This window comes from Chiloscyllium punctatum, chromosome 6, assembly GCF_047496795.1.
Source record: "Chiloscyllium punctatum isolate Juve2018m chromosome 6, sChiPun1.3, whole genome shotgun sequence".
In the NCBI taxonomy this organism is placed as follows: Eukaryota; Metazoa; Chordata; class Chondrichthyes; order Orectolobiformes; family Hemiscylliidae; genus Chiloscyllium; species Chiloscyllium punctatum.
Window position 1 is genome coordinate 18,602,201 of NC_092744.1, and position 16,979 is coordinate 18,619,179.

The 16,979-nt window shown below is 43.7% G+C and overlaps 1 protein-coding gene across 3 annotated transcripts in view; it reads left to right on the top strand.

Annotated features, from left to right (window-relative positions):
- LOC140478752 (rho guanine nucleotide exchange factor 26-like) overlaps window positions 1–16,979 on the top strand; it is a 209,335-nt gene that overhangs the window by 27,505 nt on the left and 164,851 nt on the right. For all 3 annotated transcript variants that reach the window (XM_072572085.1, XM_072572086.1, XM_072572087.1), the window contains 2 exons: window positions 479–527; window positions 9,201–9,367. In XM_072572085.1, coding sequence (XP_072428186.1) covers window positions 479–527; window positions 9,201–9,367 — 216 coding nt within the window. The remainder of the gene's footprint in view (window positions 1–478; window positions 528–9,200; window positions 9,368–16,979) is intronic.

Consider the following 16,979-nt stretch of genomic DNA (forward strand, 5'->3'; position numbering starts at 1 on the left):
CCTGACCCGCCCTACCTGTCCTTCCTTCTCACCTACCTACTTCACCCTCCCCTCTGACCTGTCACCATTACCCCATCTCTATCTACCTCGCGCACTCTCAGCTACCGTCCCCCACCCCCACCCCCTTTGTATTTGTCTCAGCACCCACCTCAGCTCACAGCCTCATTCCTGATGAAGGCCTTTTGCCCGAAACATCACATTTTCCTGCTTCTCAAATACTGCCTGACCTGCTGTGCTTTTCCAGCACCACACTCTTGACTCTGATCTCCAGTATCTGCAGGCCTCACTTTTGTGTACATCTATTTGTTTGTCTTCCCTCCATCTCTTCACTGTTTCTCTCTCTCTCTGTCTCTCTGTTTGTGCACCCATCTCTCCCTTACAAGAACGTTTCCTGTGAAGTCTTGTGTGAATGATTGCAGACAGAAAGGCGATCACAAGCACTAACTCGCTTTTATTTTTCTTTTCTACTTCTGGAAAGGAACACGAGAAGAAGCAGCTGTCGAATAAGGGCCCATTCGATGGCGAAGGTAACTGTCAGATTCACGCCTTGTATTAAGTATTCTTCATGAATGACGTCATTGTGGTGCAAGTACCGAAATGAACAGCTTTGTGACTGAGGCCAGATCGATGCCTGTGACATGATTGCTCTCCACATGAATGCACAGAACGCTATCATTCCAGGAGGACAGAGTGTGAAACCACTTACACTCGCTTGAAAGAAAGCTATTCAGAAACTTAAAGTCATAAGATTAATACACAGGGATATGTAACTGTGTGAAGACTCAAAGTTCCAGATAGTGCGTCAGAAGTAATTATCCTTTGTCCAATTTCAAGGTTTCTTCCAAACCATAATTACTGGAAAAAGCTGATGTTAAAATCTTCAAGTGGATACTCATAGAGGCATAGATTTGGACACCACAGAAACAGGCCTTTAGTTCAACTCTTCTATGCCAACCAGATATCCTAAATTAATCTAAATTATGGGCGGCACGGTGGCACAGTGGTGAGCACTGCTACCTCATAGCACCAGGAACCCAGGTTTGATTCCAGCCTCTGGTGACTGTCTGTGTGGAGTTTGTACATTCTCCCCGTGTCTGTGTGGGTTTCCTCCTGGTGCTCTGGTTTCCTCTTACCATCCAAAGATGTGCAAGTCAGGTGAATTGGCCATGCTAAGTTGCCCATAGTGTTAGATGCTTTAGTCAGGGGAGAATGGGTCTGGGTGGGTTACTCTTCGGAGGGTCGGTGTGGACTTGTTGGGCCGAAGGGCCTGTTTCCACACTGTAGGTAATCTAATCTAGTCCCATTTTCCAGCACTTGGTCCCTATCACTCGAAACCCTTCCTATTCAGATACCCATCTAGATGCCTTTTAAATGTTGTTATTGTACTAGCCTCCATCACTTCCTCTGACAGCTCATTACAAACATGCATCATCCTCTGTGTGAAAAAGTTGTCCCTTAGGTCCCTTTTAAATCTTTTCCCTCTCATCTTAAACCTATGCCTTCGAGTTTTGTACTCCCCCACCCCAGGGAAAAGACCTTGGCTATTTTCCCTATCCATGCCCCTCAAGATTTTATAAACCTCTATAAAGTCATCCCTCACTCTCTGACGCTGCAGGGACAATAGCCCCAGCCTCTTCAGTTTCTCCCTATAGCTCCAACTCTACCAACACACTTGCAGATCTTTTCTGAACCCTTTCAAGTCTCACAACATCCTTCCTAAAGCAGGGAGACCAGAATTGCACACAGTATTCCAAAAGTGGCCTAACCAATGTCCTGTACAGCCACAACATGACCTCCCAACTCCTATACTCAATGCACTGAACAATAAAGGCAAGCGTACCAAATGTCTTTCCATAGAATCCCTATAGTGTGGAAACAGGCCCTTAGGCCCAACAAGTCCACATTGACCCCCCAAAGAGTAACCCACCGGGACCCATTCCCTTACCTTGTCACTCTACATTTACCCCTCACTAATGCACCCCAACCAACATATTCCTGAACACTATGGGCAATTTAGTATGGCCAATTCACCTCACCTGCACATATTTGGATTGTAGGAGGAAACCGGAGCACCAGGAGGAAACCCACGTAGACATGAGGAGAATGTGCAAGCTCCACACAGACAGTCGCCCGAGGCTGGAATCAAACTCCTAACCTAGGTCCCTAACCACTGAGCCACCGTGCCACCTCACCGTGTTCTTCACTATGCTATCTACCTGTGACTCCACTTTCAAGGAACTATGAACCTGCACTCCAAGGTCTCTTTGTTCAGTAAAACCCCCAGGACTTCACCATTAAGTACCCATCCAGATGACTTTTAAGTGTTGTTATTTGTACTAGCCTCCACCACTTCCTCTGGAGCTCATTCCATACAGGCACCACTCTCTGTGTGAAAGAGTTGCCCCTTTGGTCCCTTTTAAATTGTTCCCCCCTCACCTTAAACCTATGCCCTCTAGTTCTGGACTCCCCTGTACTGGTCACCTGATCCATGCCCCTTATGATTTTCTAAACATTTTTGAACCAGTCCCAGTTCCACCTAAATATTTGTAGAGTGGACTGTGGAAGGAGTTTAGCAGTAAGGACATTTAAGAGATAATAGCAGAAGTTAAAGGAACAAAAACAGAAATTGCTGGAAGAGCTCAGCAGATCTGGCAGCAACTATGAAGAGAAATCAGTGTTAACATTATGGCCCGAGTGACAGAATTTAGATGTGGAAGATATATCCCAGTGAGAGGAAGGGGATAAGCCAACCATGGTTAATTCGGCAATTTAAGGATAGCATCAGTTGAAAAAAAAACAGACAATGTGGCAAAGGTTAGAGGCAAGACAGAAGATTTGAAAAGTTTTAAAAATCAACAAAAGATGATCAAAAAAAAAGAAGAAATTAAACTTTGAGGGTAAACTTACTAGTAATATCAAGATGGACAGCGAGCTCATCTTGAAATATACGATAAAAAGAGAAGCCAAAAGGATCATGAGCCTGTTAGAGAATGAGGCTGGGGAAATAATAATGGGAAACTAGAAAATGGCAGAGGAGTTGAATAAATACTTTGCTTCAGTCTTCCCAGTAGAAAACACTAACAACATTAAAAAATTACTGAATAATCGAGGGGCAAAAGTGGGAGAGAAATAGATACAATAACTATCACGATAGAAAAAGTTTATCAACAAGCTTTGGAATATCACATCTGCACCCTGAATCCCAGCGTTTTATCAGGATCTCCTGATAAATTAGCAACAGTTTAATTGACCTCAAAGTGTACACTCTAATCAGCAGGTTAAATTGATCTAAGGGTTTTATTTCAGTTTTGCTGAGAATTGACACATTTTGTTGGAGTTTTCTGTCTTGCACTTACCAGGACAATTTGCAAGAATGCCAATAAAATGGAAAGAAAAACAACATTTGTGCCGTAAAGGAGAGGAATACTGACTGGTTGGCAAGTAGACTCTGAATGTGAGAGGTATTGCTATGCGGAATGCAGCAGCTAACGATCAAAACGTGACGTAATCGTGGTGGTGATGGGGAAAATATAGACACAAGCAACTCTCACAAACAGCAATATGATCATGAGCATGAGGTTTTGTGAGTGATGTTCAGTGGAAACAACAGGGGAAGGGGTCTAATTGGATAGCTCATTCAAAGAAGCAGCTGAGATACAGTGGGCTGAATAGACTGCCTCTGTGCTGTGAAGCTCCATGTTGGGTGGTCACTTCATTTATGTGGGATGCTAGTGACATCACTCAAAGTTGAAGCATTGAAACACCAGTAAGAAATAAGGGATTACAGCAGGAGGTTAAAAAACATGCAAATTCTTACATATCAATCATCTCTGGACACTTTGCACTTAACACTTGCAAAAGGTCACTGTGTGTTTGCTGCCAATTTGCATGGGGTTAATTTTCACCTCTGTGGTTGTCTGGTGTACCTGGATCACCAGCCCGTTATCAGACATCTCTGGATTTCATTTCTGTTGATTTCACTGGGGTAAAAATTTGATAGTGTCCTATAAATGGACAGGTGGGGGATCAAAGTTTAAAGTCACCAGACAATGGGGCTGCTCTTTCGTTAGCGAGCAACCCAATGTGGCCACCACACCTCAGGTAAGGGGAAGAGGTTGGGAATGAGATTTTTTAAATTCACTTTGAGAATGTGGTCATCACTGGCTGGCCAGCATTTATTGACTTTCCCTAGCTCCCCTTGAACTGAGTGGCTTGCTCGGCTATTTCAGAGGGCAGTTGAGAGTCAACCACATGGCTGTGGGGTCTGGAATTGCATGTCGGCCAGACCAGGTGAGGATAGCAGATTGCCTTCCCTGAAAGACATTAGTGAAGCAGATGGGTTTTTCTGACAATTGACCATGGATTCTTATCTCCAGATTTTGTTTTGTAATAGAATCCAAATTCCACTATTTGCCCTGGCAGGATTCAAACCCTGATCCCAAGAACATTAGCTGAGTTTCTGGATTAATAATTAGCAATAATATCACTCGGCTATTGCTTCTCCAAGAATCCTTCACGGTAACCTCATCCAGTGTAGAATTGAACCCACACTGTTACCGGCGGTCTGCATTGTAAACTAGCCATCTAGCCAACTGAGCTAATTCAATGGGTAAGCCGTTAGCTAAAACACAAGCCTTCTGTGTGTGATTCAGTTAATAATATCCATTCCCTCCCACAAGCTCTCCTACTGTATCATCTCACTTGCTGCCATAATTCCAGTAGATTTGTGTTTGTTGGGTTTTTGTTTCAACTAACAGTGTTCTGCTCATCAAAAGTTTAAGGTCTTTTCTTTTAAAAATTCATTCCCAGAATACGGGTGTCACTGGCAGTGAGCTACCCTCTCGAACTGCTGCAGTCCTTGAGTCCTTGTGGGACACTCACAGCACTGGGAGGAGGGGAGCTCCAAGATTTTGACCCAGTGACAGTGAAGGAATGGCAATGTAGTTAGAAGTTAGCATGGTGAGTGGCTTAGAGGGGAACTTGCAGATGATGGTGTTCATAGGTATGTGCTGCTGTTGACCTTCCAAGTGGTGGATGCCTTGGGTTTAGAAAGTGCCTTACTGAGTTATTGCAGATGTGCTGCCATTGTGCTGGTGGTAGTGGGAATGAATGTTAAAGGTGCTTCAAACAGGATTTGATGATATGGATAGAGGGAATCTTGATCCCCCCTCTGGTGAGGGAAGTCCAGAACAAAAAGGGGAAATAGTCATTAAAAATTGAGGCTTCCTATTCAGAAGTGACATCAGCCAACACCTTTACATAAAAATGATGAAAATCTGGAATTTCTTTCCAACAAAATGGTGGTCCATAGGTGTAGTTCAGCCACAAAGCAGCTATGATCGAATTGGATAGCAGAATTGAAGGGATGAATAGCCTACTGCCATTTCCGTGCTTGTACCTTTATTCCATATACTTGTAAGAAGTATTTTTCCAATGGGATTAACAGTTGCCTTGGAGTAGCACACGAAGATATCTTTGCCTGAGCGAAACGAAACTAATTAACATAATTTCAAAATGTATCAGTGCCTCTCCCTCAGGTGATGTCATTCTGCTGGCATTGACGTGACTCTTATCCCTCATCTTCTTTCCAAAGCAAAAGCAAAGACTTTGTGTCAACTCTGATTTGGAGACAGCACACATTTTAAAATGAGAAGTTCTGCTGACCGTGCTAGACACAGTGTAAAAGGCAAAATCTCATAAATAATTAGTTCAAAGTATGACTACCCGGTTTGAGTCCAGAAGTTCGGTACACTGCGTTCTCTCTGGAGTTACCTTCTGTCTCAAAAGGAGCCTCAATGATCTACGAAACATAGCAAACTGGGCATGCTCCAATACTGGTGCCAACCATCAATCACTTTCTTGTCATTTCATCAGTACAGTTGAAAAATAGTTCCCTCATACAGAGAACCATTTCTTGTCACTCACTTAACTTTATGCAGTTTGTTGTTGCTTATCATAGAATATTTAGTGTGCAGGTACAGTAAGTAATTAGATAGGCAAAATGTAGGTCTTTGTCGCATGGAAGGTGGATGAGAAAACTGGGGATATCTTGCAGCAATTAAACAGGGCGATCAGGAGGCTCCATGTGGTGTTCAGTGTACAGGTTTGGTCTCCTTTATTTAAGAAGGGATATAATATCGTTGGAGACAGTTCAGAAAAGATGAACTAGGCTGAATCCTAAGATGACAGGATTGTCTTATGTTGAGTAAGTTGGCCCTGTGTTCATTGGAGTTTAGAAGTACGCGAGGTGATCTACATACAAAACAAAAGATTCTGAGGGAGCTTGATGGGAGATTCAGAGAGGATGCTACCCCGTGTAAAAGAATTTAAAATAGAGCCTTTGGTTTCAGAATAAAGGATTTCCCGTTAAAATGAAAATGAGAAGGTTTTTATTTTCTCCCAGATTGTTAACCTTCGGAATTTTTTAGCTGAGGGGTAGCTGTAGAGGCTGGATCATTGAATAGATTCAAAGCTGAGAAAGGTTGTTGTATCACAGAGGATTATGGGGTGGCATAGTGGCGCAGTAGTTAGCACTGCTGCCTCACAGCACTAGGGACCCAGGTTTGATCCCTGCCTTGGGCGACTGTCTGTGCGGAGTTTGCACATTCTCCCAATGTCTGCATGAGTTTGCTCCGGTTTCCTCCCACAATCCAAAGGTGTGCAGGTTAGGTGAATTGGCAAGCTGGGGTAAATACAGGTTAGGGGAATGGGTCTGGGTGGGTTACTCTTCAGAGGGTCAGTGTGGACTTGTTGGGCTGAAGGGCCTGTTTCCGTACTATAGGGAATCTAATCACAGTGGGGGAGTTGAGCGTGATGAAAACATGCAGAAAAATTGAGTTGACATCCCTTTGGCCAATGGGCTGAGGAATGACTGATGGTGTTTAATTTTGGGAATACAAATGGGGACAGGCCTTATACAATTAATGGTCAGGCCCGAGGTAGTATTGTAGCACAGAGAGACCTCGGGGTTCAGGTACATGATTCTTTGAAATTTGCATCACAGATAGACAATGTGGTTAAGAAGGTATTTGGCAGGCTTGCCTTCATTGCTCAAATCTTTGAGTATATGACTTGGGATGTCACGTTGTGGTTGTACAGGACAGCGATGAGGCCTCTTCTGAAGTACTGTGTGCATTTCAGGTTGTCTTGTTATAAGAAGAATGTTAATAACTCGTGAGGGTTCAGAAAAGATTTTACCAGGATGTGGCCGGGATTGAAGGGTTAGAGATGTAAAAATAGACTGGAAAGGCTGGGACTTTATTTACTCAAGCACAGGTGGGTGCAGGGTGACCACTCTGAAGTTTATAAAACCAAAAGGAGTGTAGGTAAGGTGAATGACAAGTGTCCTTTTCCTTTGGGGAGGGAGTTAAAAATCAGGGGACATATTTTTAATGTGAGAGGAGAAAGATTTGAAAAGGACGTGAGAGGCAATTTTTTTTCACAGAGTGTCATTCGTATACGGAATGAACTGCCAGAGGAAGTGGTGAGTGCAGGTACAGAAACAGTGTTCAAAATACATTTGGATATGTATAGAATGAGAAATACTTGGAAGGATATGAGCTAAGCGCGGGCAGATGGGACTAGTTTAGTATGGGAATATAGGCGACATGGACTGGTTGGACTGAAGGATCTGTTTCCATGCTGTATGACTCTATCAGGCCACCTTACAGAATGGCTGAAGGGCTGCTTGCCTACTCCTATTTCTGTTTCTGTTTCTTGTGTTTTTTTATGTTACAGCACAGGAGCCTATTCAGTCCGTCATACGTGTACCATCTATTTTAGAGAACTGTGAAATTGGACCCCACTTACCCCATCCCCACTCTTTACCAATTCACTAAGAATGCTTCATTTTTTAAGTATTTATCTAATTATTTTGACTGGTATTGTGAATCTGCTTCCATTTCCCTTTCAGGCAGACCATAAAAACACATCACGCAACAAAACTCATTTCCCTTCTGTTTCTTTTGCCACTGAGCTTCTCTCTACATCCACTCAGCTCAATCTTTCTGCCAGTCTCTTCTTGTTTACTCCGTGAAAATCCTTCATAATTTTGAATTCCTCTGTTGAATCTTCTCTTTCTCATCGAAAGTGAGTGATTCAGAGTTCTCAATGATGTCTCCATGTTCTTGATATCACTCACCTCTGTAATCCTCGTAACTTCTCTGAGCCCTCTTCGAGCATGCACTACTGCACTGAGAGACCTCCTGCCTTTTCAATGAGACATTAACATGAGACTCTGCCTGCTCTGTCAGTGGCATAAAAGTCCCCATAGCTCCATTTCATAGAAGGACAAGGCAGTTCTCTCCGCTGTTGCAACCAGTATTTATCCCTCAACTAACATCACTAAAATGCAGGTACAGCAGGTAGTGAAGAAGGCTAATAGCATGCTGGCCTTCATAACAGGAGGGATTGAGTATAGAAGCAAAGAGGCTCTTCTTCTGCAGGGCCCTGGTGAGACCACACCTGGAGTATTGTGTGCAGTTCTGGTCTCCAAATTTGAGGAAAGATATTCTGGCTATTGAGGGAGTGCAGCGTAGGTTCACAATGGAATGGCGGGACTACCTTACGCTGAAAGACTGGAGCGACTGAGCTTGTATACCCTTGAGTTTAGAAGACTGAGAGGGGATCTGATTGAGACATATAAGATTATTAAAGGATTGGACACTCTGGAGGCAGGAAACATGTTTCCGCTGATGGATGAGTGCCGAACCAGAGGACATAGCTTAAAAATATGGGGTAGACCATTTAGGACAGAGATGAGGAGAAACTTCTTCACCCGGAGAGTGGTGGCTGTGTGGAATGCTCTGCCTCAGAGGGTAGTGGAGGCCCAGTCTCTGGATTCATTTAAGAAAGAGTTGGATAAAGCTCTCAAGAATATTGGAATCAAGGGTTATGGAGAAAAGGCAGGAACAGGATACTGATTAAGGATGATCAGCCATGATCATATTGAATGGTGGTGCAGGCTCAAAGGGCAGAATGGCCTACTCCTGCACCTGTTGTCTATTGCCTATTATCTTTGCCATTATTCCTGTCTGAGGGGTCTTGTGTCAGATCGGTTGCCATCTGTCCTACATTGCAACAATGACTACTCTTCAAGAAATGCTTCATTGGGTATAAAGGACACTGGGGACGTTCGCACGAGGATGTGAATTTTGTTCTGGAAATAACAATCTTTACAACTGGTCAACTTTCTTTTGCAGAAAATGCGGTGCTTTATCAGAACTATAAAGAGAAGGCTCTGACACTGAATAACGGAGATTCAGATGAGGATGCAGACCAGAATGTGCAAACAGTTGGGCAAAAGTCGGATGAGAGAATAGTCGTGCAGTTCAAACCAATCAGGTCCTCATGGACACAGCTTTCTGAGGTAGGAGAAAATCTTTCAAATTCTAACTTGTGTTGTTTAGGTGACTGTTGTGTGCTGTCTCAGGGAATTATGTGCCGGCCCAATCAGGTACACTCATGGATGCTTTAGTTACTGTAGATGTGTCCATTCGAATACTTCCCTGACTGGGCTCCCACTTCGCATCGTTCTTTAAGTAGTGCCCATCCACAGATCTGCTGCCTGTGACCGACCTTGTATTAAGTCCTGTTGACTCTTTAATCCATTGCCTAGTGGCCTAAACTGACTCCTGGTCTGTCAGGTGTTTTCAAATCATTCCACACCTCACCCCCTCTTATCTCTGTAATCTCCTCCAGATCTATAACCCTCTTTGATCCATACCCCCCTCCACCGCAGACTTTGCCAGTTTGGTGCATCAAGGTTTCATTCCTTGTTGGCAGCCATGACCTGAAGCTCTGGAATTCATTCCTTAAACCTCCTCTGAGCTCCATTTCTGACTCAGTCTTTAAGATGCTCATTCATACCTATGTTCCAGACTAAACTTTGTTTATTGATAGCTCCTCAGACTAATGCCCTCATTTACTATAATAATGGGGCCATCTAAACCATGGGGTTGTTTTTATTCATTCATGTCAGGTGGATAATGCTGGCTGGCCCAGCATTTATTGCTCATTCCTATATGCCTTTGAGGAGGTGCTGGTGGGCTATCCTCTTGACCCACTGCAGTCCTTGGTGGAGTAGGTAGACCTATAATGTCATTAGGGAGGGAGTTGTAGGATTTTAACTCAGCAACTCTGAAGGAACAGTGATGGTGTGTGGCTTGGAGGGAAACGTGATAGTGTTGCTATATACCTTCATAACTTTGTCCTTCTGGATGGTGGTCATGGGTTTAGAAGGTGCTATCTAGGGAGCCTTGGTGAATTTCTACTGTGCATCCTGTCAATTCTACACACTGTTACTATTGAGTGTTGGTATTGGAGAGAGTGGATGTTTGTGGATGTTGTGCCAATCTAGCAGATAGCTTTGCCATGGAGCTGTCAAGATTCTTGAGTGTTGTTGGAGCTGGACTCATTCAGATGAGTAGGGAGCATTCCATCATACTCCTGACCTGTGACTTATAAATTTATGGACAGGCTTTGGAGAGTTAAGAGTTGAGTTACTCACTATAAAATTCCCATGCTGTAATCTGCTCTTGTAGATACTATATTTCTATGGCTGGTACAGATCACTTTCTGGTAAATGGTAACCTCCAGGACGTTGGTGGTTGGGGAGTCATAGAATCCTGTAGTACGGAGGCATGCCCTTTGGCCCAAACTGTTCATGCCGACCAAAATGTCCATCCACCCTAATCCCATTTCCCTGCACTTGGCCCATATTCTTCTAATCCTTTCCTATCCATGTATTTGTCCAAATGCCTTTTAAATGTTGTCAATGTACCCATCTCAACCACTTCCACTGGCAGCTCATACCATATGTGTACCACCCTCTCTCTAAAAATGTTGCTTCTCAGGTTCCTTTTAATTCTTTCCCCTCTAACTTTAAACTGATGGTAATGCCATTGAATGTCAAGTGGCTATGATTAGAGTCCCTTTTGTTGGAGATGGTCATTGCCTGACAGGTCACTTGTCAGCCCAGACCTGGAAAATACCCAGGCTTTGTCGCATTTGGATGTTTGGAAAATTGACTGAAGAACTGGGTGGCACGGTGGCACAGTGGTTAGCACTGCTGCCTCACAGCGCCAGAGACCCGGGTTCAATTCCCACCTCAGGCGACTGACTGTGTGGAGTTTGCACGTTCTCCCCGTGTCTGCGTGGGTTTCCTCCGGGTGCTTCGGTTTCCTCCCACACTCCAAAGATGTGCAGGTCAGGTGAATTGGCCATGCTAAATTGCCCGTAGTGTTAGGTAAGGGGTAGATGTAGATGTAGGGGTATGGGTGGGTTACGCTTCGGCGGGGCGGTGTGGACTTGTTGGGCCGAAGGGCCTGTTTCCACACTGTAAGTAATCTAATCTAGTAATCTAATCTAAAACTTAGGGCGTTCTGGTGACACAATGGTAGTGCCCATATGCCTGGACACAAAGGCCTGGGTTCAATTTCCACATGATCCAAAAGTGAGTACTAAGCACTCTGAACAGGTCAGTTAGGAAAGTATCTGCCCTGAAGAGTTACTGTAGAAATGTTATGGATCTGAGATGAGTGACCTCCAATAATCAACGAGGTAAAAACAATGACTGCAGATGCTGGAAACCAGATTCTGCATTAGTGGTGCTGGAAGAGCTCAGCAGTTCAGGCAGCATCCAAGTAGCTTCGAAATCAATGTTTCGGGCAAAAGCCCTTCATCGGGAATAAAGGCAGTGAGCTTCAGGCTTTTGCCCGAAACATTGATTTCGAAGCTACTTGGATGCTGCCTGAACTGCTGAGCTCTTCCAGCACCACTAATCCAGAACCTCTAATAATCACACTATCTTTCTTTGTGCTAGATAGGAGTCCAACCAGCAGGCAGGTTTTCCCCAAGTTCCTATTGACTGTAGTTTTGCTTGGGCTGTATGAAGTGACACTTAGTCAAATGCAGTCTTTATGAAAACACCTTACCTCTGAGATTCAACTGTTTTGGAAATATATGTATAACTGCAGTGGCTATTGTGTGCACTTGTCTTTCTATCCTAAGTCTCTGTCCCTCTCACCTCATTCATTCAGCCCCTTCTTTAAAGCCTACCTCTCCCTCTAATGCTTTTAATCACTTGTCTTTATATAATCTTTTATTACTTGGTGTTGGACTTTTGCCTCGGAGAAGTGTGGAGCGTTAAAAAGTAAAAAGTTTATACTGTTGGGTTTGTGACAGGCAGAGTACAGACTGTAAAGCAATCCATTTGACCTTATAACAAAAGTTTCAGAGTTTTGTTTCGGAATATTCCAGAGTTCAGTTCAGAAGTTATGAGGAGACTGCTTGCAGGAAAATCGGGTCAGCTCAGAGGAATCTGTTGCCTCAGAAAAAGTGTTAAGTTTCCAAGCCAGGAGTGTTTACATAGAAGTCTTCGTGTTAGAATGGAGGAAAATGTAGGCCAGTGCAATTGTGAGAAGCTCATGCCAGCACTGCAGAATAATAAGAGCCCCTGAACCACAATTTACATGGAGTAAAAAAATCCAACTCCAAAGGAGGAGAGGGGTTGGTACTTGAACCTGATCCTCCTGACCTGGAAGTTTGAATACTATCACTCCATCACAAGAACCTAGCCATCTACAGCACATATTGAGGAATAATCTACTGCTGGTGGGCACTGGGAAGAACATCACATAGAACGAATGCCAGTCAGAATTATAGAAAGTGATAATAAGAGATTAAGTAATCCAAAATGTCCAGGAAAGAAACTGCTCTAAATTGAGTGTTTGCCTAGACTTGGAGGCCATTTTACTTTATTAACCACCATATAAATGTAGGTTGTTGTTGTTGCAAACTTGGCTGTGAACCAGGCTGCCATATGTTAGCAGGCATTAAGGTAGCCAGGGCAACGTAGATTAGATGAGCTGTCAGGATTCAAAGATTGTTTCATGGCAAAAATTGAAACAAAGGAGTCAAGTAAGAGCTAACTGAGGCGAGGGACTGATGATGCTTCAAGACATTTGGAAGGCTTGTTAGCCAAAAGCCTTTGCAAATTCCAGAGGGCGTTTAGAGCAAGGAAAAGATCGATGCGGTTTACAAAATGCTAATGGGATAAAACAATGGACAACCTCTCGGATTGTGTGCTGCGTCTCCTCTCGGAGTAGGCTAGTAAGTTGGAAAACAAGCAGGAAAGTGAGATTACATTTTTTTTTAAACGTTTGCAGTGATTCAGGAGATAACTCGAAGGTTGAATTTTTTTTTGTTGAGCTATCTCTGAAAGGGGGAGAGAGAGAGAGAGAGGGAGAGAAGTAAACAGTGCAGTGGATGGAGTCGGTGTGTTCGGGACACTAATGTTTCTGTGTACTGGAATTTAGAGAGCGAGAGAGAGAGAGAGAGAGCAAGCAAGCAAAGAGGACAGAACACGTGAAAGAGAGACTAGACAGCTGGCCCCTCTGTACTCGTGCATTTTCTGAGCAGTGTCTAGTTGCCTTGATAGATAGGCTCGCTGACAGTTCTTACACTGTTCAAGATGAGAGCAGCAAAGAAGGTAATGGTTTAACAGATTCTCTGCTTCTACTGTATATGCTGCTGTTGATATTGGCAGAAATGTAAAAGGGTGCAGGGGACAATTTTTCAATTGTCCCTTTTGATTTAAACATAGCGGAGGAGGCCTCGGTGTCTGCATTAATCTTTATCAGCAACTGGAGCGGACACGCTGAATGGGAATGTTAAAATGAGACACTCCCGAGGAGTTTCATCTTCTGCCGGGAAGATGTTTTTGCAGTCTAAGACAGATCAAATGGGAGCTGTGCTCTGATTTAGGGCACGCTGCTACTAATAATTGGTGAAAAGCCTTTTGAGCTGCTGTGCAATCGATGGGGTTATGGAGTGGGTTGGTGGTAGGGGGCTGCTGGGAGGTGCAGAGCAATTCAAATTCAGTCCGTCAGAATTCGGCCGGTAGTTGGGGAGTAAAATTCCTAATGGTGGCTAGAATCCGTGCGATAACTTGGTTGCTGATTGTGGGATCTTGCTGTGCCAGAAAGGCTGTTATCTTCACCTTGGTGACAGCTTGACCTTTGAAAGCAGTCCATTGTTTGTGAAGTGCTTCGGGTCCTTAATGGACAAGAATACGGAGTTGGGATGTAAAACGGGCAATGTTCTTCGTCATCACCTGTGCCATCCTCCTGTGCCCATATATTGGACCCCAGGGGCAGTCCTGTGGGTTGGAGTGCACTGTTGGCATGCAGTGCTAAGGTTGAGAGTTCAAACCTCACCTGGGCCATTTCATCCCCTTTATCTTTCTTTTGAGACCCACTTACAGCTGAGCAAACCTCGTTATTAAAATGGGAATCATGTGACTGCCATACCTGTGAGTATTCAGGTGCAACTCAACTTTGGGTGATGCCATTACGTGAGCTCCAGCAAATTCTGCCCCTCCTCCTCAAGGACTGGCATGGGAAAAGAATCACTCTTGTGTGAGCTATACGTTTGGCTTTGGTCAAGTGTTTCCCTGGAATCCATGCCTTGCTCTGCCCTTCTGTCTGAATAGGAGATGACCTGAAGAAGGGCTCATGCCCGAAACTTCGATTCTCCTGCTCCTTGGATGCTGCCTGACCTGCTGCGCTTTTCCAGCAACACATTTTCAGCTCTTCTGTCTGAATGCCTGGTGCTACAGTGGCAGTTCAGTTCCGTGGGATGGAGGACAGCTTTGAATTTTCAGCAAAGCATGGTACATGTCTGGTACACCATAGCAATGACACATTAATGTTGGCACTGTGGTTATCAAGACAAAGGTGCACTGTTGAGTTTACAGCTCTCCTCTCTCGCTGCTGGGAGCTGTGGAGTCTCCCGTTACAATTTTGTGTTCTATGAAGACAACTCAGTTCTAGGGTGAAAGCTGTGCTTTGCTGAAATTGTCACATGCTTGCATTCTACGCTAGCCTTTCGCTTCCTTCTGCACTCCCTGGCCTCAGGCCCAGGCTATCTATGGTGCTTTCGCTCTCTGATTCTGGCTCATCAGCTCCAATCTGTAGGCGTGATCAGCAGTTCCGATGAAGCAAGTCTTCCCCTGTGTTTCACAGGAGTATCCAGGGATTTTAACTGTTCAGGTCCTGGAATGTGGAATGAATTCAGCCAGTCTGAATGTTGGATCTTGCTTTGCGTGCGTTAGCTGTTGAGTGCATCTCCTTATCAATAATAGCTGCACTTTAAAAGCAATTTGTTAAGCTAGGGTATCGAGGAAAATGAAGGAAAGGCAGAGGAATGGATTTGAGATGCAGCTACAGCTGTGGTCTTTTTTAACTGGTGGGATAGGCCCAAGGTTGAACGTTGAGCTTCTGTCCCTACATTCACTGCATTTGGGATCCCCCGAAGATGTTATATATAAATACACACAGAGCCAAAAATAATCGTTCCTCATTAAAACCAAACTGGGAGGAGATCTTCCTTAGAAGCAAAGTCTTATGACCTGAAAGAAGATACAAGAGGAAAGAGAACTGCGTGTTTGTGAAAAGAAAACTTTGGAGGTGGCTGAACAAGTTTACAAGGCTGTTGGAGAAACTATAAGGGATTTTCAGTTTTAAAAGTAGATTAATAATATATTAAAGAACATACTTTGTTAAAATACATGTAAGTAATATTAAACACTTTGGAAAGCACCATATTTGACCTGATCTGGAGTATTGCCATCAATCCTGGGTGATGTACTATGTAATTCAGTACTTGCTTTTATCTCGCACCTGAGCTGACTACCAGACATTGTACAGTGCTTTACCATCGATAGCAAACATAGCAGCCAAAAGCAAAGCAAAGTCACCATAGTCCCACTCGCTCATTAAAGGGCATCAACAAGTGGTGGTTTAACCTGAGGGTTACCAAGCCTCAGACAAGGGGAGAGATTGAGACAGACAGTTCTTCATGGTAATCACAATAATGCAGGAATTCAACCCACACTGTTGGCATTATTCCACATTTTTAACCAGCTGGCCCAACCAACTGAGCCAACTAATCCCCGAAACAAAGTTACATGAACAGCAACATAATAATCAGTTTTGTTGTAATCACATTGAGAAATTAATGTAGGCCAGGACACCAGGGACAGCTTCTCTTCTCTTCAAAATAGACCTTCCAAATCTCTAACATTCATCTAAGAGAGAAAGGAGGGGGGCCTGAGTTTAGCATTTTATTGGAATGTTGCACTTGTGACAGTGCAGCATTCCCTCACTGTTGTGCTGGGTATTAGTGTAATAGGGTGCTTCAGCCCCTGGAGTAGGAACTTGAATCTTCAACCTTCAGTGTACTGTCCACTGAGTTATACTTGAGTTTTGAAGGGTCATTGACCCAAAACATTGACTCTGTTTTCTTTTCACAGACTTTGCCAGAATTACAGTCTGATTAGATCTCCTACAGTATGGAAACAGGTCATTTGACCCAACAAGTCCATACCGACCCTCCAAAGAGTAATCCACCCAAGCGCATTCCCCTACCCTATATTTACTCCTGTCTAATGCACCTAACACGATGGGCAATTTAGCACAGTCAATTAACCTAACCTGCACATCTTTGGAATCAGATAAGTTAATTGTTGTTATAAGTCTGTCCAAGGGAAAGGCTGCAGTAGTGAATAGAGTGAATTCTTTCTTGATGATATGTTCTTGGAGATAAGTCTCTTGATTAAACTTAAAATATAAGCCATAGCTAATAACTTAACTTGGGGCAGTGTTTGTAGAGGAATAAGACCGTGTTATTTTCTGGGTCTGTAGATTGTGAAGGAGCAAAAATGGCCTTTGCAGTGATATGCAATACTTGTCAGATGTGGGAGTTTAAAGAGAGTTTAAGGGTTACTGCAGATTATATCTGCCATAAATGCTGTTGGATGCAAATCTTATCAGGTTGAGTGGATCGGTTGGAGAGACAGATAGAAGCGATGAGGAATTTGCAACAGCAACAGTATGTGATGGATGGCAGTTATAGGAAGGGGGAAAAGTCTCAGATACAGTCACATAGATGGGTTAACTCCAGGAAGGGTAAGAGAGGTA